The following is a 25,592-nucleotide window of genomic DNA, read 5'->3' as shown; positions in this document are numbered from 1 at the left end:
CGACTCGACCTCCTAGGACTAAGGTTAGGTCGTTACTAAAATAAATGCATGCATAGAATTTAAAACGACGCTCAGTTATGTTGAAATAAATGCTAATTAAACAAGAGAAGTTCAAAAGACATTTATTAAATGCAATTGTTAAAACAATAATAGGGTACCCAAAATTCGTAAAGACTAATAAAAGTATATAAAAGAAATAATCCTTAGTAATAAATTTCAAATAGTAACACTAAATATTAAGGGAAAAATAAAGACTCTAAATTTCATGATGCGGAAGAGAAAAAAAAAAAAAACTAGTCCCAATGACACGATCACGAATTCCGCTGCGCCATCGCCGATACATCTTTACCTTTACCTGAAACATCAACATAAGAAATAATGAATATGAAATACTCAGTAAGTAACCCCACCACTGGGGTCAGGCTCGGCATCTATGTCCTCTAGATACCCACCTATGGCACATATACACACATGAAACAGGTAAGAGACTCAGTCCTATCCTACTGTAGTTAAGTATGCCCACTACCTCTGGTGAATCCAGTAGGAAACACAAACTGGTTAATCCCGAAGGAAACACAAACTGGTGAATCCCGAAGGAAACACAAAACTGGTGAATCCCGAAGGAAACACAAACTGGTGAATCCCGAAGGAAACACAAGCTGGTGAATCCCGAAGGAAACACAAACTGGTGAGCATCAAACTAATCAGTGACAACATTCACACAGTCTCAACATTCAAAAATCAACACCGTATGAATCTATGACATACATGTAATCCTCAATATCATGGCTCTACCACATACACATAATCCTCAACAACATATTCTACAACATTCATGTATACCTAAACATCATAGTTTCACAACATACAAGTATGCCTCAACATCAGCAGATCAGATACCAACGTATGGAAACACATACCACCTCATAGTAACAATCAAGTGCCTAGGTGTATATGTAAACAAATCAGAACTCGTGCCAGAAAATACTTTGATTCAGGTCATATTATCAATCAACATGCTAACATTCGAGGAGAAAGTCTACATGAATCCTCCTCCCAGATTTGAAGTTCAATTCAAACAGTGAGTCTGCTGGTTGAGAAAGTCGCTATATGGGTTGAAACAGTCTTCGAGAGCCTGGTTTGACAGATTTTTCACTTTTGTCAAAGGATAAGGGTATACTCAAGGGCACTCAGATCATACACTTCTTACAAAGAAGTCAACTTCAGGGAAGGTAGCAGTTATCATTGTGTATGTTGACGATATTGTGCTCTCCAGTGATGGTGATGATGAAATTGTGAAACTCAAAGCAAAGATGGCCAAAGAGTTTGAAATTAAAGACCTTGGGAAGTTAAGATAATTTTTCGGAATGAAAGTGGCCCGGTCTAGGGACGGAATCTTAGCGCCCCAACGAAAATACACGATTGATCTTCTAACAGAAACAAGAATGACTGGGTGCAAACCTGCTGACACCCCACTTAAATATAATTCAAAGCTCAACAATACTAGTAACAGTGTTCCGATCAATAAAGAAATATATCAACGGTTAGTTGGGAAATTGATATACTTATCTCATACGAGACCTAATATTTCATATGCAGTGAGTGTCGACAGTCAGTTTATGCAAGCTTATTGTTTCATGATAGCAGTTGAACGTATCCTACGATATCTGAAAGGTACACCAGGTAAGGGGTTAATGTTCAAGAAGTATTGTTGATAGAAAATCAACATCATGGTACTGCACTTTTGATTTGGGGTAATCTTGTGACCTGAAGGAGCAAGAAACAAGGAGTTGTGGCCAGAAGTAGTGCAGAAGCTGAGTATCGGGCCATGAGTTTAGGGATATATGAAGAAATCTGGCTAATGAAAGTGTTATCAGATTTTCATCAAGACAATGAGCTCCCAATGAAACCGTTTTGTGACAATAAGGCAGCAATAAGTATTGTAAATAATCATGTTCAGCATGACAGAACAAAACACGTTAAGATCGACCGGCACTTCATTCAGGAAAGACTTGACAATGGAAGTATATGCATTCCTTATGTTCTCTCAAATCAGGAAATTGCAGATGTTCTCACAAAAGGGTTACTGAGATAAAACTTTGATTACTGTGTCAGAAATTGCAGATGTGCTCACAAAAGGGTTACCCTCGAGACAGGACTCACATGGTGGTAATGAACTGTTTCCAACTTATTTAGATGACCGCTCTTAACTAATCTCTCAATCCTGTTGAGATTTTGGCATTTGAAGAAATCTTCCGTTTTTTATGAGTCCCAGCAGTTTTAAACATCTCTATGTTTAATACGGCTTTGACCTTAGTTGGTTTTCATATATACAAGTTATTTTCTAATTTTGCAGAGCAAATCTGTTTACTTCCTATATTGATGAACACTTCATCATTTTCGAAATAAACTCTATAATTTTGTTCTAACAAACAAGAGATAGAATCCTACGAGATTTAGGACATCAACTATTAAATATTTAATTAATCACATAAAGAGTTTGTTTATACAATGTTTACAAATTATAGGATTCTAAGAGATTTAGGATATCAACCCCACAATTATTGAGGTTTATTCAATAAAGTTGTTATTGAACATGCAAATTGCACTTGTAAAGCCTAAATCCAATAAATTAATAGACCCCTGGCTATAGCATGAATACTTAAACTTTATGTAGAGACATAAAAGAGGATCAAGTTTGAGTATATAGCCAAAACAGTATATAGGTATAAGGATAGGGTTGGGTATCTTATCCTGGGGACACTATAGATGCGACTCGCTCTGTATTTGATACAAACGAAGTGATCCCAAAAGTGTTCATGTAAAGACATGTGAGTAGGAGCATCCTACGCAAAACATGTTTGCATAAGACTAGACCACGAGATAGTCATTTTTTTTTTAGAACATTATTTACTGTTAAAATTGACTATTTCAATCTAATGACCTAAGGTAACTTGTTCTCATTCCTAAACTAACTATGAACTCTTGTTTATTCGAGATTATCCTTTAATATGCATGGATGAGAGTTGCTCAACATCGTCACTCAATGAGCCTCCCATTTTAGAGGTAAGACCGGGTAGATAACTGGAGACATAGTCTTGCAAGATGGAATTCACTCTTACATGTTTTCAAGGTTAGCAAATAGGTTGTTCCCTTAAATACTGACTTCTAGTCTTGAACAAAGGGCTCCACCCTCTCTATGACTGAGAGAGACTCGGTTTATTGGTAGGATTATAAACCAATTGTTCATTAGTGGATCAGTAGGAGACTTAAGAAGCAAGATGTATTACGGGGATAAAACTGTAAATTTGACCCAGTTGTGATATGAACAATCTGTGAAGGATTGACTTATTGATCATGGTTAAATCAAATGGATAGAAATATATCTACAGTATGGAGAGTACAACTACTGGCTTTAGTAGAGTGACCAGGTAGTTAACGGACTAAACCTTATAATAGTGTGAAGAGAAAATTTGAAATGTTCAAATTCAATTTAAAAGAATTATTAAGTATACGTGATATAACTAAAAGTTTAATTATTGAATTAAACGAAAGTAGAGAGTCGTTAATATTTGATTTAAATATTAAAAACATGTATAGGGATTCATGTTCACAATTGGTGTTTGATTAATTTAATATTTTATATAAATTAATTAGATTAATTAAATTATTTAATTAATTAATTAAACATTAAATTTATATAAAATTAATTGTTTATTTTATTTTATTATCATAGAAATTAATTTATGTAAAATAGTTAGATTAATTATTTTTCAATTTCTTTTTAAATTGAAATTATGGAATTTCAATTATGAATTTTGAGTTGGTGGGCTTTTCTTAAAAAACCCACTAACACAAACACCTAATCTCTCATCTTAAGTGCTTTGTGTGATGTCAATTTGTAATGTAATCTAATTTGCATGTTATTGTTTAACAAAAGAAAATTTTGATTGCTGAAAATTGGATTTATGCAATTTAGGATTTGTTGAGGGAAGTGTGTTCTCTCAAACTTTTTTACACCAAACTCACAAAACCTTAAAATTCCCTCAAAATCTACTCTCATTTTGGATCCCATCATCCAATCTAAGGGCCAGAAGAATAGTAAGGAAGATCTTGTGGTGATCTACAAGCATTAAAGTGACGATATGAGCTTTGGAAGAGATTTTTCAAAGGTATGATTTTTGAAACTGTATTATTCTTTAATGACCTTGCATGCTCATTCACTAAAATTAATTTAGTTAGAGTGCTTAGCATCCTAATTACTTCCGCTTGTTGAATGTTAACACCATCACATAATACACTCAGGATTAAGATTAAGTTGCCTAGGTTATCTTATTGAAATAGAAACCTAACTAGTCAACGGTATTACATCTAGTGGTTACTATGTCATGATCTGGTCTTATGCAAACTCATTTCATAGGATACTTTCACTTGCATGTCACCTACACGAATGTGTTGGATCATTGCATTTGTATCAAATACAAAGTGAGTCATATCCATAGTGTCACCAGGGTAAGGTCCCAACCTTATCTCTATACTATATACCCTTTAGGTTGTATCTTGAACATTGATCCATGTATGTCTGCTGGAGTTGATGCCCTAAATCTCGTGGGTCCCTTTCAGTCATGGAACTCCAATAGGGGTTTACTCACTTTCAAGGATGGAGTTATTTTGTCTAAGGAACAATGTTCTAAGACACCTCAAGAAGTTGAGGAAATGAGATGGATCTCCTATGCATCTGCTATTGGTAGCCTGATGTATGTGATGTTATGCACTAGACTTGACATCTGCTATGCAATGGGGATAGTCAATAGATATTAGTATAATCCAGGATTTGATCACTGGACCGTTGTTAAGAATATCTTCAAGTATCTTCGAAGAACGAGAGACTACATACTCGTGTATGGTTATAAGGATTTGATTCTTACAGGATACACAGACTCTGATTTCCAAACTGATAAGGATTCTAGGAAATCTACATTAGAATCAGTGTTCACTCTTAATAGAGACGCAGTAGTTTGGAGAAGCACCAAGCAGGGGTACATTGTTGGCTCCATTATGAAGGCTGAGTACGTAGAGACTTGTGAAACTGCTAAGGAAGCTGTGTGGCTTAGAAAATTTCTGCTAATCTGGAAGTTGTTCCAAACATGTCAAAGTTATCACACTTTATTGTAATAATAGTGGTGTTGTAGCTAATTCCTAAGAGCCTAGAAGTCATAAATGGGGGAAGCACATAGAGCGGAAGTATCATCTTATTTGGGAGATTGTGCATCGAAGAGACGTAACTGTCACGCAGATAGTTTTGGAGCACAATGTTGCTAATCCATTTACAAAGGCCTTCACGGCTGAGGTGTTTGAGGGTCATCTGTAGAGTATGGGTCTACAGGACAAGCCACATTTAGTCTAGGACAAGTGGGAGATTTTGTACTGGATACGTTTTATGCCCTAGTTTATTATTTTTTGCACTTTTAAATTAGCATAACTTTTATGATGTACACCCACTAACTTTACAACAATTAGGAGATTGTTGGGGTTGATGCCTTAAATCTCAGTGGGTTCTATAGTTTGTAGTTGTAATGTTCAAACGATTTTTTATTTAATAAAATATGCAATATTTTATTCGACATTTAGTAGCATTAACCCACAAAACCAATAAACTAACATTCAAGGTTATCTTCTATAACTTGAACATGTATGTAGAGACATATAGGTGGATTATGTTTAAGTGATGATCTAAATGGTCTGTAGTAGATGGATAAGGTTGGATATCTTATCTTGGTGACACTACGAATATGGCCCGCTTTGTAGATGTTAAATTTTTGTAAAGTGCTACAAATGATCTGATCTTGATCATTCATGTAGAGATATATGAGTGGGGGTATTTTTACAAAAGTGTTTGTATAAGACCGGACCACAAAATGAATAGTCTCTTTATATAACGCCTTTAATAGTAGAGACTTACATTTCACTATGATATCCATAGGTGACATGACCTGAATCCTGAGTGAGTTGTGACTCATCTTGCCTATGAAGGCGGTTCTTTGATTTGTATGGGTGAGAGTGGCCAGATCACCGACTCAATAAGCTTACCATTTTGGGGATTCATCTGATTGGGGAGCTAGGAACACAACTACAAGAAAGCAATTCACTCATTCCTTAATGTCAACGTAAGTAGATAAATTGTTTCCTTAAAGGCTGATTCCGAGATTTGATCAATGTGGCGAGATTTAGTCATAGTTGGATTATGACTTATTGTTCATTAGAAGAATCAGTGATACTTAAGGAGTTAGATGTAACTATAGGGTCCAAACGATTTTGGCCCAGTTGTACTTACAAGTAATTTGTGAAGGGTCATTGCACTGTTGACTGGTTATATCTACTGGACACATAAATATATATGTAGTGTGAATAGTGTAGTTGTCAGTCTTTAGTTGAGTGATCGACAGTTAATGGATATTGAGTAATTTAATTAAAGGAGTTTAATTAATTATTTAAGTACCATTGGAGCTTCAATTTACAAGTCCATAAGGTCCCCTTTGTAGCTTAACTGGGATTATTGAGAATTAATTTTTGATTAATTTGAATTGTTCAAATTAGTTAATGGAATTGGTTATATGTGATACAATTAAATTAAAATTAAAATTAATTGTATGTGATATAATTAATATAATATATTTAATATATTATAATTTAAAGTTTATTTTGAGAGGAATTAAGTATTTAAATATGATTCAAATATTAGTTATATGGATGGGATTCATAAATTATATTTAATACAATATAAATACCATTAATTATTGAGAGAAATAAAAACTATAGGTTATATTGTATTTGATACAATATAAAAACTATAGGTTATGTATTATATTTGATATAACATATAGTTTAATATATATATTATATGATAAGGTGGTTATATATATATATATATATATAAATTAAAAATAAATTAATTTTAAGAGGAAGTTGTAACTCTCTCCCTCTCTTTTCTCTTTGGCGGAAGACGTGTAGGGAGTGGTTGTTCAATTCCCACGGTTTTTCATATTCTTCATCAGAGAAGATTACAGATAAGCTCTCTGTGAATTTTTCCCAGTACGCACTCTCCCTGTAAGATTTTCCTCTTCTCTAAATTTCATCTCCCTCTCCCAAAAAGATTTAGAGCCCACAACTCCTGATACTCTCACCCTACCCTAAGGAGAATACAAAAGAAGATTTGTGGTGGTGGCCATCTTGGATTGCCACGTTCTTAGGAGTTTTTCGAATTGTTCTTGACCGATCGAGGAGGAGATTCGTGAAGAAGTTATTTTTCAAGGGTAAGTTTACTTTCTAAACCTTCTTCATTTCCTCTTATTCTAAAACATGTTGTAAATTATTCTACGTATATACATAATTTTATTGTTCTGTAAATTTTATTATGTGAAAATGAGAATTAGGAATGATCTCACTTCCATGTGAAACTCACGATTCCTTCAGTCTCCACATACAGTTCAACACTCATAAGACAGACTAGGAAGTTAGTTTATTGGATTTAGGGTTATTAAGACAAAATAAAATACAGCACAATCAATGATATTTATTGAAATAACATCGATAACTCTTTATTGATGATGATCAATTAATTACATTTATTATCTATGAGTTTTAGGGCATGAAACCCAAACAAGTGGAATGTTTTTCAAGTTTGTTTTGATCATTCCTATATCTAAAAGTAATGTTGTATAAAATTGATGCTATAGCGATAGTGGCGGAAGCTCAAGTTTGATGTGGCTGGTTGGCTGAAGCTCAAGCCTGATGTGGCTAGTTGGTTAAAATTGGCTGACTGAAGTTCAAGTCTAATATGGTCGGCCGATACAAGTTTGAAAATTGTATGAACCTGAAGTCCTTGCCAATGATGTAATTAAATTTTTGAAGATTTATTCTCCAAAACTTGAATGTTGAGATAATGAGTTTCCCCATTTGCTTTGAGAGCCACCATGTCCCCTTTGTATAAATTTCCTTTTCCTAGTTTACTATGGAACTAATATTGGCCATACCTAATATTTCTCATGTAAATGTCATCAACTTTCTATCAAATGTGCAATTACTATTATTATTATTATTATTATTTGTAGATATAGAATTTATAGATAAAATGGAATATAGGGTTATAGTAAATTATTTGAGGAAGTTAAGACTTCACTTGAAGTATTCCAGACTTTAGAATCTAATAAAGTGTCTTCATATTTCCTCACCATGCTAGTTACCTAACACTCAATTGGGTTGCTTCAATGGCTTATGGCTTATGGCTTATTAATAAGTGTAATAGTAAATCATTTCCGATTATAAATCTAAATGCTTGAAGTTAGTGAGGGAGAACGAGAATGCAGTGGTTTTCGATTACATTACATTCTTGCATGGTGTGCCAAGTATTTTAAATTTTAACTCTCATTAAGGAAAAAACAAAGAAATATTGTATATGGTAAAAAAGGTCATCCTAAAAAGCAGTACATGTTAGCGGAATATTTTTTAAGTTTGATTTGATCATTTCTAAACATAAAAGTAATATTGTATATTCGTTGGTGAAAGCTCAAGTTAGATGTGGCTAGCAGGTAGAACAAGTTTAATGTGGTCGGCCGTCTCAAGCCTAAAAATTGTATGAACTTGTCCTCGTATATGAATGTAATTGTGATTAAGAATTTAGGAATATATTCTTCCAAATTTGAATACTTGGATATCGAGTTTCCCGTTTGTGTTGGGAGCCACTAAGTCTCTTTTACACAAATTCCCTTACGCACTTCATTATGGAACTAATATTGGTCACACCCAATATTCTTAGGTAATTGTCATCAATTTTCTACCAATGATGCAATTTTTGGTAGATATACAATCTACACGTAGAGTAGAGTATAGGTCACAGTAATTTTTTGAAGAAGTTAAGACGTCATTTAGAGCATTTTGAGACTTTAGAATCTCATAAAGCTTTCTATGTCTTCACATTTCCTCACCATGCCTCTCAATTGGGAGGATGCAATAATTCTTGATTGGGCTGCTTTGATGGCTTTATGCCTGCTTCAATTCCTACCTACCTCCTAATTGGTTTGCTTGGATGGCTTTATGACCATCAATCAGTATGCAATAAAATCATTTCTAATTCTAAATTAGAATACTTTAAGTCAGTGAGGGAGAACACAATGATTATTTGTTACACACATTCTTGCCAGGTGCACCAAGTTTTATAAATGTTAGCTCTTACTAACAAAAAAAAAAAAACAAAGAAACCTATACAAGATCAAAATGGGTCATCTTGACAAGAAGAAATCATATTAGTAGGATATTTTTTTAAGTTTGATTTGATCATTCTAAATCTAAAAGTAATATTGTATATATGATGGAGGCAATGATGGAAGCTCAAGTCTGATGTGGCTGATTAACTGAAGTTGGTTTACTAAAGCTCAAGTTTAATGTAGTTGATCGTCTCAAGCTTTAAAATTGTATAAACCTGAAGGTTTTTTTTTATGAAGAAGATTGTTATTAAGTATTTGTAGATTCATTCTCCAAAATTTGAATGCTTGGATATTGAGTTTCCACATTTGTTTTGGGAGCCACTAAGTCCCTTTAAACAAATTTCCTTTCCCAATTCATTATGGAACTTAACTTTGGCCCCACCCAATATTTTTCATGTAAATGTCATCAATTTTCTACTCGTAGATATATAATCAATACATAGTATGGAGTATATGGTCATAAATTTTTTAAGAATTTAACAAGTCATTTAGAGCATTTTGAGACTTTAGAATCTGATGCTCTCCAGATCTTCACATTTCCTCATTATACTAACTACCTAACACTCAATTGGGCTGATTCAGTGGCTTTATGTCTCATTAATAGTGTTGTAGTGAGGTTTTTTTAGCCAAAATCGGTTAGAAAGTGCCAAAAATATTCAAAATGCTCAAAAATCAGTCTAATAGCCAAGAAATTCCACTAAAAATGAAAATCAGCATGTCATTTAGCCAAAATGCAGAAACATTCATTTAACAACATATATTTTTAAGATCTTTTTTAGTCAAACAACCTTAGACGAGATTGAAGATACATACTATCACATAGCGTATAAAATACAAATCCATAAATCGTAATGATTTTGTCCAAAAAAAAACTATCCAAAGACCCTAAAAATACCCAAAAACACGACGAAAACGACCAACAATTGGGATGAGGGATTCGAAATGATTTGTGGATAAAAAGACTTCATAAAATCCAATCAGAAATTGCAAGGAACAAATCAATCGAAATTCTTTCAAATATTTGGATGGTCAACAGATATTGTATCTGCCCACTATTTGGTTAAAATCTCAATCGAAATTCTTTCAAATATTTGGATGGTCAACAGATATTGTATCTGCCCACTATTTGGTTAAAATCTAAAATTTAACTGTGTTAAAATGTAGCAAAAATAAAATCTTAAGGTAAGTTTGGTAATGTTACTGTTTAAATTGCAAATATCTATCCTTCAAACGTTATCCAAATTTTAAAAAAAAAAAAAAAATCGAGCCCTTTACTGATGAGGCGGAAGAAAATACGATTGAATGCCTGCTAGCACTTAATTGAAAGCTACTAATGGTTTTTACATGGAACAGATAAATATAAATAAATAAAAATGAGAGAATCTAGTTTTGTAATTCCTCAAATTTGGTCTCATTTTTAACAACGTTATTTAAAATTGAGAAACAAAAAATGATAACAATTATCAAACAAATCTATTTCTTAAAAATAAGAAACAAAAACAAGAAACATAAACCAAAAACGTTATCAAATAGGATTTTAATGTCTCAATTTTACTTGAAATTGTTAAATTCTATGAAGCTTCGAGTAGATCCAAAATTTGGGGCAACTGCCTTTGCAAAAAGATTTTGCAGTAACTTTCAGATTATCTTATCAAATTTGGTAAAGATCCAAATTCTATTTGTGGTTAGTAAAATTTAGCCTGCTACATCAAATCAAAGGCTCTTTGGAATCCTTCATCTCTGCCAAAATTTGGGATAAAGTTCAAATTCAATCCCAAATTCAACTTCAAATTTGAATAGAGTCTCCATTTTCCTGCCAGATTAGAAGATGAGTGAAATTTGGATACAACTCTAAATTTAATTTACAACTAATTTACAACTAAAGTGGAGTATATATTTTCTACTTTAGTTAAAATTACCATTTACTTTCAAATAAGAAAGTCAGTTTTGACTAAAAATTCATCTTTTATTTACTTGACATAAAATGTGTCGAATAAACAAGATTCAAAAATTCATATTTTGATTTCATGTCAAGTAAATAAAAGATTTCAAAATGAATCAAACTCATATTTTGATTTCAAATTCTTTCAAGATTCATCCATACATAGATGTGCATAAATCTCGGAAAAAATAAAATTGGTTGAATGAGAAATTTTGCCTGATCACAAGTTGCCACATCATCACAACAAAACTCATTATATTGAATTTAGGGTCATTAAGAATTATTATATCTAAATTAAAATTTGGAGACAATATGACAAACTAAAAAATGTCACGTGCTTTTTTCTGGTCATCTGATCACAACGATAGGCTTATCAAATTCAATGGCGATTAAGCCTGGATCACGATCGATGAAAATGACTAGTGGTCTAATGGGACCTGAAATTATAAATTGGATTGGGCCGAATAATTAAAGTCTCTCAAGTACCAAATCCAACCCAATTCAAGCTCATGGTGAAAATTTTGGGCCAAAGAATATATTGGACCTAAGCCCATGTAAGGTCCATGGAAACTCTATAAATAAGGATCTTACTTTTTCATCCAAAGAAGTTAGAAGAATTGACAATGAGGTGTTGAAGTTCTAAAGCTCTCAAGATGCTGAAGTTCTGATCGATCTCAAAATTACGATCTTCTAAAGATTGAAGACTTGGAAGACTAAAGTATCCTTGAATTCCAGAAGATCAATGCTCTAATTGATCTCAAGATTACAATTTTTTGAAGATTAAGTATTTAGGAGTTTAAACTCCATTCAACGTTTGAGAGAAAACATAAAAAAGTTATGTATTAGAGAGTATACTTAACATATTAAACTAAAATCTATAAAAATATGAAGTTCAAATTTAATGAATCAATTTATCCGAAAATCTCATTGAACAATGCCACCTAAATAAAATTCACGTTCTTACTTGGCAACACATTAGCCACATGGATACATTTTTTTTATTTCAAACTAGATGTCACATCATCAATCGTTAAGTATTAATAGAGTATTGATAGTAGGGTCTTAAATGGACACTTTTTTAAAGTTTAAAGATTAAAATAGATGCTTTTAAAGGTTTATGGACTAAAATAGAACAAAACTCAAAGTTTAAGGACAAAGATAGGATTTAAATCAATAATACATTTTTTTTATTTCATGGAGCCCACACTATTCTTAAATGTTTCGTTTGTTAATATCGTATATATAGTTGAATAATCAACTTTTAATCAGAATACAATAGAAAGATAAATAAATAGGTACCAACAGACCCAACAAAGGAAAGAAATCAAGAAAGGAAAAATACTATAAAGAAAAATATTAATTAGGAACAAACCCTAATTTATTTTAACACCCTCCCTCGAACTCAAGGTGGTAAAGTATCAACCAACTTGAGTTTGTGAGGTGACCGAGTGGAGTTGATGACAGAAACTAAGAGAAAAAAACTCCCGAATCAAATCAGTGCAAACCTAAGTTAGAAACAGAGACCCACGAAGAACTAAAACATAGAGAACTTAACTAACACGAGAAATTTCTAAGTTGGAAATAGAGATCCTCGTAGAGAGATCTAAAACAGAACCCACAAACTACTGATTTGAAAATGGAATAGAGACCTTGAAAGATCAGAAAACATAACATAGGCTAAAACTAAGAAACAAGAACGCAAAATCAACTAAGCAGGTGAACCACATTTGGATTTGCCTCCATCGATGGCGGATTGATGGGGCAGAGATCGAACAAAAGATGAGGCTGAAAAATATAAATCATAGAACTTAGGGCCACCGATAGAGCCATGTAGGGGTTAGGGGGCACGTGCCCCCTCGACTTATCATATTTTGTATTTTGAATATAAAATTTAAGTAATATTTAACAATATATATTAAAAATTGATATTCTTTTAGAAAACTGAGCATGGTACAGTGGTAGGAAGGTGCATGCTAATTGTTAATGGTGTGGGTTTGAGTCCTTTTTATTTAATTTTAATTTATAATTTACTTTTAAATCAAATTCTCATAGTGTTGTTACCTATTGTTGTAGTACTTGCCTAAAAAAGAAATTTAGTATAAAAAATTAATTTTTCCTTAAAAAAAGACAATAATAAAAAAAGAATTTAGTTTCTAAAAAAACAACTCTTAACTTAAATTTTCTAGTTGTTGCCTCAACAAAAGTTTAAAAGAAAAAAAATCAGCAACAATTTTTTTTAATCATAGATATTTTTTTCTACCTAAATTTTCTCTATCAAATTTTGACAACATTCTACTGAAAAGATATTGTTAACTTTTTTTTTTTTACTTAATTTTTAGTTTTTATTATTTAGTATATATTTATTTTAATTAATTTCATAGTTAAACTCCAAGATTATTTTCTCGTTTGTCGTCAAGATATACGTATTATACCATTTACAAGTAAGTTTCAATTTTTTTCAATCTTTTTAATTTTCATACTTTTAAATCAATGTAATAAATTATAATACTTCTATTGATTATACTTTTGTAGGGTTTATATCAATATGAAGAGATATTTTAAAATAAAAATAACAATAGAAACCACATAGTCATCATCTTAAAAAAGAAAACATACCTCTGATTTTGATATATCTTACATAGAAATCAATTTAGGAGAATTATCTACAAATTTTGGTCTAAAAACTAAAATTTCTAAATATAATGATAATATTTAAGAACAAGTTTGTAGAGCATATTTACAATAATATTCTTATCAACCTTATAATCATATTTTTCAATTCAAGAAACTTTGATCTATTTCAAAATATGAAACTCGTAGATGACAGTTATAATATATATTAATTAATTTATTTATGGAGCTATGAATATTTTTTTTTTTAGTTTTTTAATTACATGGTGCCCCTATACAAAATTTCTAGTTCCGCCACTACTTAGGACTCAGGTAACATGTTAATATTGTATATATTATTGAATAATCAACTTTTAATCAGAATACAATAGAAAGACGAATAAATAGACACCAACTGATCCAACAAAAGAAAGGAAAAAATACTTGAAGGAAAATACTATTCGGAAATAAACCCTAATTTTCTTGAACATCATTAATGAAAAACAATAAATGGATGTAATTGGATCATCGGATGCACACCCACACTTCATTCTCAAACTTCTATTTTTTCCGTTAAAAGGAGATTCTAGAATTCGTCTCACAATGGATTTTGGCTCTTTTTTTCTCCTAATATACGCGCATCTTCAAGCTATAGGATGCAATTTTTTCATATATTTTAGATAATGTCATTACACTTTGATAAAAAGAGGTACATAATTCACCATCGTATGACTTGACCGATTCAATTTCTTCAATGGTTCGAGAATTTTAAGAATTGAAATCAATAAATATTTTTTTCAATGAAAAATGTTATATATTATTGTAGTACTAAAAATTGGACTAGCTCAAAAAGGTGTAATTCCACTGAAAGGAGAAGCTCGATGTAATTGAGCTCGACCAGCCGTTACACAAATCACTTTGTTTCAAATAGGTTATCCCATATCCATATCAGCCAGCCAATCAACAATGACTTCCTGACCCAGAAGAAACTCACACTAAAACGGGGCGGATCGAATCAGAGTTTCCTTAGGTAGCCACCGACCTTTGCAAATCAACTTTTTCGATTCATAAATATTTTTTTCAATTGAAAAATGTTATATATTATTGTAGTACTAAAAATTTACTCGTAACTCAATAATGATAATAAATGTTTAATCTACTTGACTTGGTTTGAACGGCAAAATTTTCGTGTAGAATTTAAATTTGAAGTAGGAGTTTAAAAGAAACTGAATTGAGAAATAAAAGACAAGGATGACGTGCACGTTTTCATGAATTCCGCTTTCCCACTAACTATAAGAAAAAGTTTATGAATTACGTGGGTGAACAAGTAGGCATAAAAGTGGTGACATGATGAAACCAAAAGCTGTGGATTAACATCCAGGCTTCTATTGCTGGTAAGAAATGGGAGACAAGATTGAGCTATAATGGGACCAATTCAATTCAAGTGATTTCACTCATTCAACGGTGAGTATATGGATGGACCCAACCTTTCATAAAACCATTTTTTTCTCCCTCCATTTCAACGCAGAGTGAGAAACCTCCTTATGATATATAATACACTTTTAAAAGATGCTTTTAAGTCTCCATTCGGCCCAAAAATTAGTGGTTTGATCTTCTACTCCCAATTATCTCGTTCAAAAGTTATCTAAAAATGTTTTAGATGAAAAATTAAGAAGACCCCATTGGATAATTCTTCCATTTTTTATTTTTAGTTTTTTAAAATAAAGTCTATTTCCCCCTATTTTTTATAATTATTTACATCTTTCTTAAGTACCATTGTTGAATTCTAAGCCAAATTTCAAAACCTCAAGCAATTTTTTAAAAGCTTTTTTTTTTAGTTTTCAAATTTATGCTTATTTTTTAAACCATTAATATAAAAATAGATAATAAATGAATAATTTTGAAAGTGGAAGTGGTGTTTATAGGCTTAATTTTTAAAAAAAAATCAAATGATTACCAAATGAGGCCTAAATTTCAATCTAGTACAGGTTCTACATCTCACTCTGTCTGTAATTCTATACCTCTCATCAATATAATTTAACATATAAGATTTTTTTAACACTAAAGATTTTAAACAACAAAATTAGAAGTCCAGAGACAAATTGGGAGCACTTGTCCTTAATGGAGGAAGAGGATATTATAAAAAATCATTAAAGAATTTGAAAGGAGTAGTAGTGCATGAACCCTCCCACTCCCGAGCTTACGGCTTTCAGTACTTAACAGAGAAATGGCTGAGCAATTTCCAAGGAGCTCCCAAAGGGGGTGACAATGGTAACGTGGGGTTGGGGAGATTCTAAGAAATCGACACGTAAAACCCAATACCCCGAATGGAGACAACAAATTTTTTAGGCTGATGCAAATGCAACCGAAAAAGAGCACTTGATGGGGTTGACTCATCCCATCCCTCGCAAGTGCTTTGGTTGGGACATTTTATCAAACAGGTGGAGTGCATTATGGGAGTAGATTTGAGTTTTTTAAGCTTTTTGGTGTTCAACGAAACTATTGTTTTTAAGAAAAATCTAGAGATGAATTAAACTGAAGATATGATGATAAACAGAATGAGAAATTGAAAATCCCATAGAATTTGGTCATTTCTAGATTCTAGGCTTTTTATCAAACACATGGCGTGCAATATTTGGTTGAGTTTATGTCTAGCCTTACACACAAAGACAAACACTAAACGCATTAATTAAAAAAAGAAACTTTTGTTTTTTGCATGTGATTTAGGCTAATCAGAACCCCAAAATAGGATAGGTTTGTTAATCCAAGAAACGTAGACACTCATTGACTCAATAATTCTTAAATTAATCAAAGAGAAGAAACTTTTCACCGACCTTATTATGAAATTCCGGTGGACCCATTTCGGCACTAAACTGCTTGGTTTTCGGCCCGAAATTTCAGCATAACTCGTGAAAAAACGGAGAGAGAGATCTTAATTAACACTGTGCCAATGGAGGTGATGACTGTGGGAAGAAACTGAAAGAGGAACATCGTAGGTCATCCATTGCGTGTAAAGTAAAGTGTGAAACGTCTCTTTTTCTATCTTCTTCCTTACACGGCTCCAGCTTTCACCATTATAAGAATAGAATAAGAATTTCAAAATGCAAGCGATTTACATTTGATTTAGAATAGTTTACTATTTCTTTGAATGTAAACAATGTATGTGTATATATTTTTATTTAGAAGTAACCCTTTTAATTTTAGTAATTTAGTGGGTAATGATTTTGATTTATATTTTAATTAAACGGTTCTTTATATATATATTAATATGTAAAGTGAAAAATCGATCTTTTTAATCTCAAAATCAATAATACAGACTTTATGCTCAATCAAATTATGCTCATTTTGGTATAAATTTTAGTATGTAACGATGTAGTCTATACAATTCGAATTTTATAATAATTTAGTTACTATATCATGAAGAAAATATATCGTTAAACATAATACAAACTAAACATGAATTCCACGCGGTTGTTAAATTATAGTTTTTCCAAATCCTTTTACTTTTTATTATCGTTTTATTGTGGAAATGCACACATATGTTGTTATTTTCTTAATAATATTGGGCCATCAAAATTTACTACTGGTGGTCAAATCTTGAAAAAAAAAACATTTTTTGTCCTAAAATGTTTCAAAATATTGATTTTTTAGGTTTGGTTGATAGCCCTTTCGTTTTTTTGTTTTTTTTTAAATTAAATTTATTTCCTCCTCATTTCTTGTGATAATTTGCATATTTATAAAGCACAATGGTAACTCTTAGCCAAATTCCAAGAATAAAAGTAAGTTTTTAAAAACTATTTTTTTTTTAGTTTTTAAATTTTGGCTTGGGTTTTTTAAATTATTCGTAGAAAGTAGATAACTAGGGAAGAAATTTGAAGATGAAAGCAATGTCTATAGGCTTAATTTTCAAAAACAAAAAATTAAAATCAAATGGTTACTAAATGAAACCTTGGTAAGTTTTAAGTTTGGCTTCAATTTAGTCTCTTTCATTTCAAAATGTTACAATTTTATTTTTGAGATTTTAGTTTATTTCAATTTGGTCCCTAAATTTCAAGACTTACACTTTTAATCTTGATTTTTTGTTATTAAATACTCACTTTTTGTTTTTTTTGTCATGCCTATTAATTAATTTTAAAAAAATTATAATAAATTAAGTTTTACTATTTTCTATCATTATTAAAATTAAATTAAAGTTCAACTTCATACTTATTCAAATTAATTAATCGACAATAACGTCAAAGATTGAAAATAAATATTTAATAAAAAATCGAAGTAAAAAAAATGAACTTTAAATCTTATTGACCAAATAAAATAAAATTCAAATCTTAAGGTTCACATGTATAATATTCTGAAACCAGGAACAGAAAAAAGTATTTCTCCTTGAAAGTCTTAGATATTCATAATATAATTCGTTTTTTTTTTCCTGAAGCATAATTCACTAAAGTTGAAATTCAAGCTCTCAAGCAAATGACTTTCACGTGTGGCCTGTGGGTGTACCTTTAATACATTTATCCTAACCGTATATTCACGAATATTGACCATCTTTCAATAATCAATTCCCAACACATTTTTTCTTTTTTGGTGTAATTCCAAATACAATTCTATAACAAGAGATTCACTCCATTTTATTTTTATTTTTTATACACAGTTACACGATCCCTAACGAGATTTACATATCGAATGTAAGAACTCCTCCTTTTTTTTTATTTTTTTATTTTTTTACTCGAAATATAAGAACTCTTTGTATCTGCGTATTTTACAGACTTGCTCAAATAATTAATCTTTCATTAAATTGTCAAATATCCAAAATTACACAAAATTTGAGTGTGTTATTTACTTTCATCCGACGTGTATTTTTTTTTTTTTTTTTACTCACAGAGAAATTAAGAAAAAGTAGAGCGAAAACTTTCTACCGAATTCACTATCTCATTCTACCCCTTTACCTCATACAGTAAAAGGAAAAAAAAAGCTCTGAACTAAATAATATTTCACTTTTCAATATTAGAAAAAGAAAAGTTACTGCTCAGGGTGAGCTCTTTTTTTTTCTTTTTCTTTTTCTTTTTTTCTCTTCTCATTTTCATATAATACTGGTTGATCAAGAACCGTCTATTGATTTTGGGGCCGCCCATTTTATTCTTCTGTTGATTTCCTTCTCCAATTCTTCTAGGCCTCCCACTTCCTCTAATTCCTGCACCCCCAACCATTTAAATTTAGCTTGTTTTCAACCAAAAAAAAATGAGACCATTAACAAATATAGTAAAATATCACTATTTATCTGACTATCACTAATAGTCAATAATAATTTGTTATATTTATAAATATTTTCAACAGTTTTATCACTTTAAATAATTACCCTTAATTTTTGTTAAAAAAAACCATTTATTAAAATTCTAAAAATGCAAACAAAGATTAAAAATATATATAGATAAATAGACCGAAACTGACCTTCGGACCCAAAAATAGCCCGTATGGCACACCGTTGAACTTGTCTGAATGGTGAAGCTAAAGCAAAGGAGAAAAAAAATCCGTAAGCTTCAATATTCGATAACATTTTAAATTTAGATTTACTCTGACAGGGGTAATTACTTTTTTCTATATGCAAGCTAATAACAAATGTTTTTAGCTTTAATCGTAAAAGAAAAAAAACTAATCTAATGTGACAACTTTTCAACCTCCATGGCTATTTTCTTATTTCAATTATTATTGTTTGAGTTATTAATTTCAATTATTACTGGTATCTATTTGTCGGTTGATTGAAACAATATTTTTTAAATCAAAATTTCAATATATGATTACTTCATCGTGATATTTTTACCTTTTCGGTATTCTTAAATATTTTAGAAATAAGAACATCCAAAAGAATTTATTTAACCCATTTTCCATATAATTAATTAGTAGAATCTACATCTAATGATCCAAATATGAAGGTTTGAGACATAATTGAGATTTTGTTAAATCATTAATGAAAAGTCAACACAGTAGGGGAGTAAACAGAGAGTATCAAAACTGAGATCAAAATTAAAATTTTAAATTTATAACAAATGTATTTTCTCTCTCTCTCTCAAAGATAAAGCCTTTTAAAAATAAACAAATAAAAGATTAAAATATCATTTTTGATTCATGTACATTTGTTCAAATTTACCATCAAGATGTCCAATTTTAAGATTTATATTACATATAAATCTTAAAATTAGTCTTTTAAAAAGTTAATTTTTATTGAAATTAATTATATAATAATAAATTATTTTCATGCTATGTAAATGTATTTTCAAAATTCATAACGGAAATGCTAAATTCTTATTTAAATTTTAGGTTAATATACCATTTTCATTGTTCAATGTTTGTTCTTATATTTTTAATTGTCTAATTTTTAGTCTCAACATTTTCAATAAATCTTAAATTTAGTTCTTCGATGTTACCGAAAGTGATCAAATAATAACAATAATTTTCATGCAAGAAAATACTATATGCGAATATATTTTCAAAATTTATGGTAAAAATATTAATAGATAACAAGAAATTCTTTTAAAAAATAATAATAAACTAATAGTGAGGACTAAATTTAAGATCTATTTAAAGTATAAAAACTAAAATTGAACCATTGAGAATGTAAAGAAAAAAATTGAACAAATTCGTATTTTAACATAAAAAATAATTGAAAGTAATGGGCTAAATGAAACAAATTGGAAGGGAAACAAGTTAAAATAATATTTGAAGCTAAATAGAATTTACCTGGTGAGCAGCAGCGACCTTTCTAAAATAAGGGACGTTGGCAATGGGACCCACAGGGAATCTTTTGTGAACGAGACCGTCGTGGACGAACATGTAGGCCATCCCAAAGACCGTAATTCCAAGGCCCTGCCACAACCCGCCAGCGTGTCAAACCTTTCTCAACGCCACAATTTATTTCAAGGGCTATTTTCGTCATTTAACACTATCATTAGCAGCGCTAATCCCCAGTGATTAAATAACCATTAAACAGTTGGGAGTATGAGCAAACTGAGATTCTCAAAGATTATGAGAGAGAAATGAGAGATTTACAGCGCCGAAGCAGAGACCAGGAACAAGGCCTTTATGGAAGAAGCCGTACGAAAGAAGAGCTATGGCGGGCACAGCGTTGATAATGGCGAATACATCGTTCAATTCGAAGGGTCCTTCTCTTGGTTTATGGTGCGACTGTAATAATCGAGATCAATAATGTCAAACCGTCAACGACTTTCTCTGTTTCTTTCGTTATTGCAAAAATTAAGTGTTGTTAAATTTTCTCGGCAGCCAAACAACCAAGAATTTAATCTATAGAGAAGAGGATATGGTTTATTTGGTATGAAATTAAGCTTCGGAGTGGATTATTGTTGACAGAAATTTTCTCAGAAGATAAACACAAAAGTACGAAATTCTATAGAGAAGAAGGATTAGAAACAAACCTCGTGCATATGCCATAAGGAAGAGTGCCAGAGAGCCCTATGAGCCCATCTCGCCCAGAACTCCATGCCAACCTGATTAATCCCCAATTGATAGTGAAAAAATAAGATTAAAGCAAATCGAATTCATCACGAAAAGAAGAGAATACAGAGATGAATGGAAATAAGAAATTGAAAACGTACGGCGGCACCAACAGAGAGAGAAAATGTACCAAACATTTCAGAGAAAGGAATCTCTCCGCCCTACACACCGCCAAAATCAAACAATCGCAATTCAATATTCAATCAGAAGAATACGGCGCCAATGAGAACAAAAACAATTAAGATTTCTAGCTAGATAGAGAAAGAGAGGACCTCCATTTGCCAGTAAAATCGGTAGTAAACCGCCATGACAGCCATGGAGGTAATTCCGAAACTAGACATAACCGCAGCAACAAGATAGGTGAAACGCTCCGATTTCTTCCTTGCCAATCTTTCTGAAACATGAGGCGACGGGATCTGAGGGACTATAATCGGCGATACTTCATCGGAGAGATTCTCAACCTCGCCTGAACTATTTTGATCTTCAACGAGTACACAGACAGTGAACAGAGTTCTTCTCCGCATCTTCCATTGGATTCTACTGTTCCGGAAGACTGAAGGTGGAAACAGAAACGGAATTCGAGGTTTAGGGGAGAGATGGGAAGAAGTAAGGAGGAGATGGAGTGGTTTGGGGACTAAGGCGGCGGAGAGGCCGGCCGCCATGGGAGAGATGAAGGTGAAAAGGTGAAAAGACGGTGGAAGAAGGGGAAGGTTCTCGGAGAAAGAGACGGCGGAGAGAGGGCTTAAAAGTGGAAGTTGAAGGAACAGAGACCACAAGTTTTTTGTCAGTTGAAGCGTTGGAGTAAAATTACCTGAGCAGGAAAAATAGGGAGCTTTGTTGGAGCATCTACTGCCCTTCTTTCCTTTATATACAAAATTGTCATTTATTATTATTATTATTTTAAACTTTTCTTTCTTCCAATTTATTGTTATCATTATTATCACTATTATCATTTTTTAAATTACAAGTTTGCTCCTTTGAATGTGTTTTGAAGATTATTCACTTTTTGATCCATTTAATTCTTTTTACTATTTAAAATATATTTTTAAATATTTAATTTTAAGTCATTTTAAAAGAAATTCGAGTGTTTGATAATCACTCAAAATAATTTTTCAAATATATTTTAATCCATTTTTACAAAAAAATGTTTAGATAAAAATGACTTTAAAAAAAAAAAAACACTTTCTTTTCAAGTCAATCTAAACTCACCCTTAACATGTCAGTTGAGATCACTTTAACATATACTTGAATTTCAAGAAATTAACTACTCATTTTTTAAGGCCCTTTAATAACAATTCATTTCTTTTTTATTTTTTATTTTTAGTTTTACGTCTATTTTCTTCCTATTTCTTTCAATGAATTGCACTTTTTTTAAGTAAGACTATTGAATTTTTAACCAAATTTTACAAATAAAAATAAAATTTTAACAACCACTTTTTTATTTTTTTTCAAAATTTAGCTTAGTTTTTTAAATGATAATAAAGGAAGAAATTAATTTTTAAAAACAAAAATAAAAATTAATGATTACAAAACGGACCTTAAAACTTTTCTATTTTGTGCGTGATAAATCATTAATGAATTTTATTTATTATTTTTATTATTTTATAATCTACAAGGTTACAAAATACAAAATCAAAGCTTATGGTTTTATTAGTCCTAATGTATATCTAATAGACGAACTAATTTACAAATATTTCAAATATGTGCAAGATTATTAGGCTCACAATTTAAAATTTAATAACCTATTAAATTATTATAAAATTTAAAAATTTATTACACACTTTAAAATTTTAGAACTGGTAAAAAAAATTTAAATGATTAATTTTAATATTTATAGAAAATATATGAACTAATTAATTAGTGTGTGGGTGCGTGTGTATAATATAAATCACCGTCTGTTACTAGAACATTTTGCTTTTTTTGTCATTTATACTAATACATTTTTATTTGCACTTGTTTTAGAATTATAACTTATATTGAAAGTGAATTTTTGAATGACAAGTGACAACCCACTAAAAGGTTAATATGTTTTCCAATAATTTCTAGCCGTGGTAGTTTTTAGACAAAAAATAATAATAATAATAAATAAATAAATAGTTGCAGTTGGATTTTCATAAATTTTAATTTTAGACAAAAAAAAAAAAGTGTTTGGTAAATCAACATTAAATGGGTTTTTATATATTTATCAATATAATTATATTATTTTAATTTTCTTTATATTGATCTTTATTATAAAATCATTATTTAATTTAAATATTAAATTGTTTTGTTGACCATATAAAAATGTATCCATAATCATAAATATAATTGTTTTAAACCATATTTCTATTCTCACTATCTTTTGACTCATCTTCAAATTTTTTTTTAATGTAAACATTGTGGATGGATCGAATATCAAACTTCAAAATTGATAGTTTATATTCATACTAGTTGAGTTATACTCAGGTTGACATCCATTTTGAAAAAAGTAACAACTAAATTATATATAAATCAATTATCATATATATTATTTTATATAAACATTCATTTGATTATTTTGTTCTATGGCATCATGTGAATTTATATTTTAATTCCCATACATCTAAATGTTATTTTTGAATTAAATCATATTTTTGGCCTGAATGTTGTTTTATTCTGACCCTCTTTATCCTTTTTTAATATTTTAAATTAAGAGGCCGTTGTGTTGAGTGATCATCTTTTTGTTTTTTAAAATATTTTAGTTCAAATCATATTTCCTTTTTTTATTTATTTTTTATTATTATTATTATTATTTTGTGGTTACTTATCTTCACTTTATGCCGATAAACTCTTGTTTTATTTCTGGGTATTAGTTTAAATATAAGGAGATAATTTAGATTTTTTTTTAATCAGTATTGTTATTTTCCTAATATATTTAAAAGTTAACGATACTAATAAAAGAATCCGATATAATTTGGTTGTGAACTCAAAAAAGATACTAGTGATCGTATCTTATAAAATTTTCAAAGAAATCCTCTCATATTTAATTTCTTTGACTAACTCCCAATCAACTTTAGAGAGTGTTTGGCTCATAAACGTGAGTTGAGTTGAGTTGAGTTGGTATATACCAATTCATTAATTGGCCCACCAACTTTAAATGTTGGTAGAGTTGAGTTTGTATTATTTTACCAACTCACCCCAACTCTCCTTTATTCCCATGTTTTCAATAGCTCCACCCATCGGCCACTATCACACCCCGAGAACTAACTTCGGGCTTCGACAACCACCTCCAATGATAACTCCGATGACCAACTACGGACTCTGACAACCACCTCGGATGAAAACTCCAGCGACTAACTCTGGGCTCCAGTAACCACCTCTGATGACAATTTCGGCGACGAAATCCAGACTATGACAACCACCTCAGATGACAGCTCTGACAACCAACTCCAAGCTCCGATAACCTTCGCGCGACCAACTCCAAAAAACCACTTCCGGTGACCCAACTCCGAAGACCACCTTCACGCTACCAACTCGGACGACCAATTGGTTCCAACAACAAACTTCGATGACCAACTCCGACAACCACCTTTGTAGGCTCTGACAACTACCTTCGACTACAAACTCTGGTGAAAATCACCTTTGAGCAAGCAACTCCAACAACCAACTTGAGGCTTCAACAACCACCTTCGACAACAAACTCCAAAAACCAACTCTAATACTACCTTCGGGCCCCAACAGTCACCTACGACTACATTCTCCAATGAAAATCATCTTCGATGATCAACTTCGACGATCACTTTCGCTCGACCAACTCCCGGATTCAAAAACCACCTCCGATGACAAACTTTGACAATCAACTTCAATACACCTTCATGTGACCAACTTCAGGCTCCGACAACCACCTCCGACAACAAACTCTAGCAAAAATCATCTTCGATGATCAACTTCGACAACCACTTCTAACTACTATAAGACTAATGACTGATAAAGTATGTTGTAGGGTTGTTTATATAAAAAAATATTATTTTGTCTACATTAAGTGCAATATTTATACGTAATGAATTCACATATCAAATAAGTGTTAAAAAATATTTAGACGAAAAGTATGTAACATATATATAAAATGAAAACAAAATTATGGAACATTTTCCAGCAAGAATTACTGAAAAATAGAGATTTGTTCTCTGATGATCCTCCAAATTTAGAGGAAATGAAAGTGAAACTGTTGAAAAATGTGGTGACATTTCATTGGTTGTAACATGATGGGGAGATTTAATTTTAAAAAAACCATGATATAGTAGAAATATAGAGCA

The 25,592-nt window shown here is 31.1% G+C and overlaps 1 protein-coding gene and 1 long non-coding RNA gene across 2 annotated transcripts; both read right to left on the bottom strand.

The window, feature by feature from the left end:
* Positions 1-10,667: 10,667 nt before the first annotated feature.
* On the bottom strand, positions 10,668-17,001 carry LOC150038366 (uncharacterized). Its single transcript, XR_016524530.1, has 2 exons — positions 16,650-17,001; positions 10,668-11,076 (listed from the first exon to the last, which is right to left on the bottom strand). It is a non-coding gene; the product is annotated as an uncharacterized LOC150038366 (long non-coding RNA).
* A 1,720-nt stretch (positions 17,002-18,721) lies between these two features.
* On the bottom strand, positions 18,722-22,168 carry LOC120069730 (beta-carotene hydroxylase 2, chloroplastic). The gene is made up of 7 exons (XM_039021520.2): positions 21,591-22,168; positions 21,420-21,479; positions 21,240-21,311; positions 20,857-20,991; positions 20,548-20,673; positions 19,261-19,317; positions 18,722-19,003 (listed from the first exon to the last, which is right to left on the bottom strand). Exons 1-7 carry the CDS (start codon positions 21,978-21,980, stop codon positions 18,911-18,913), a joined length of 933 nt encoding a protein of 310 aa, XP_038877448.1. The 5' UTR covers positions 21,981-22,168; the 3' UTR covers positions 18,722-18,910.
* Between the last annotated feature and the right edge of the window lie 3,424 nt (positions 22,169-25,592).

This window comes from Benincasa hispida, chromosome 1, assembly GCF_027475165.1.
Source record: "Benincasa hispida cultivar pf3 chromosome 1, pf3_genome.v1.1, whole genome shotgun sequence".
In the NCBI taxonomy this organism is placed as follows: Eukaryota; Viridiplantae; Streptophyta; class Magnoliopsida; order Cucurbitales; family Cucurbitaceae; genus Benincasa; species Benincasa hispida.
The sequence above is the reverse complement of the archived record's forward strand: the minus strand, read 5'-3'. Positions and strand labels throughout refer to the sequence as shown.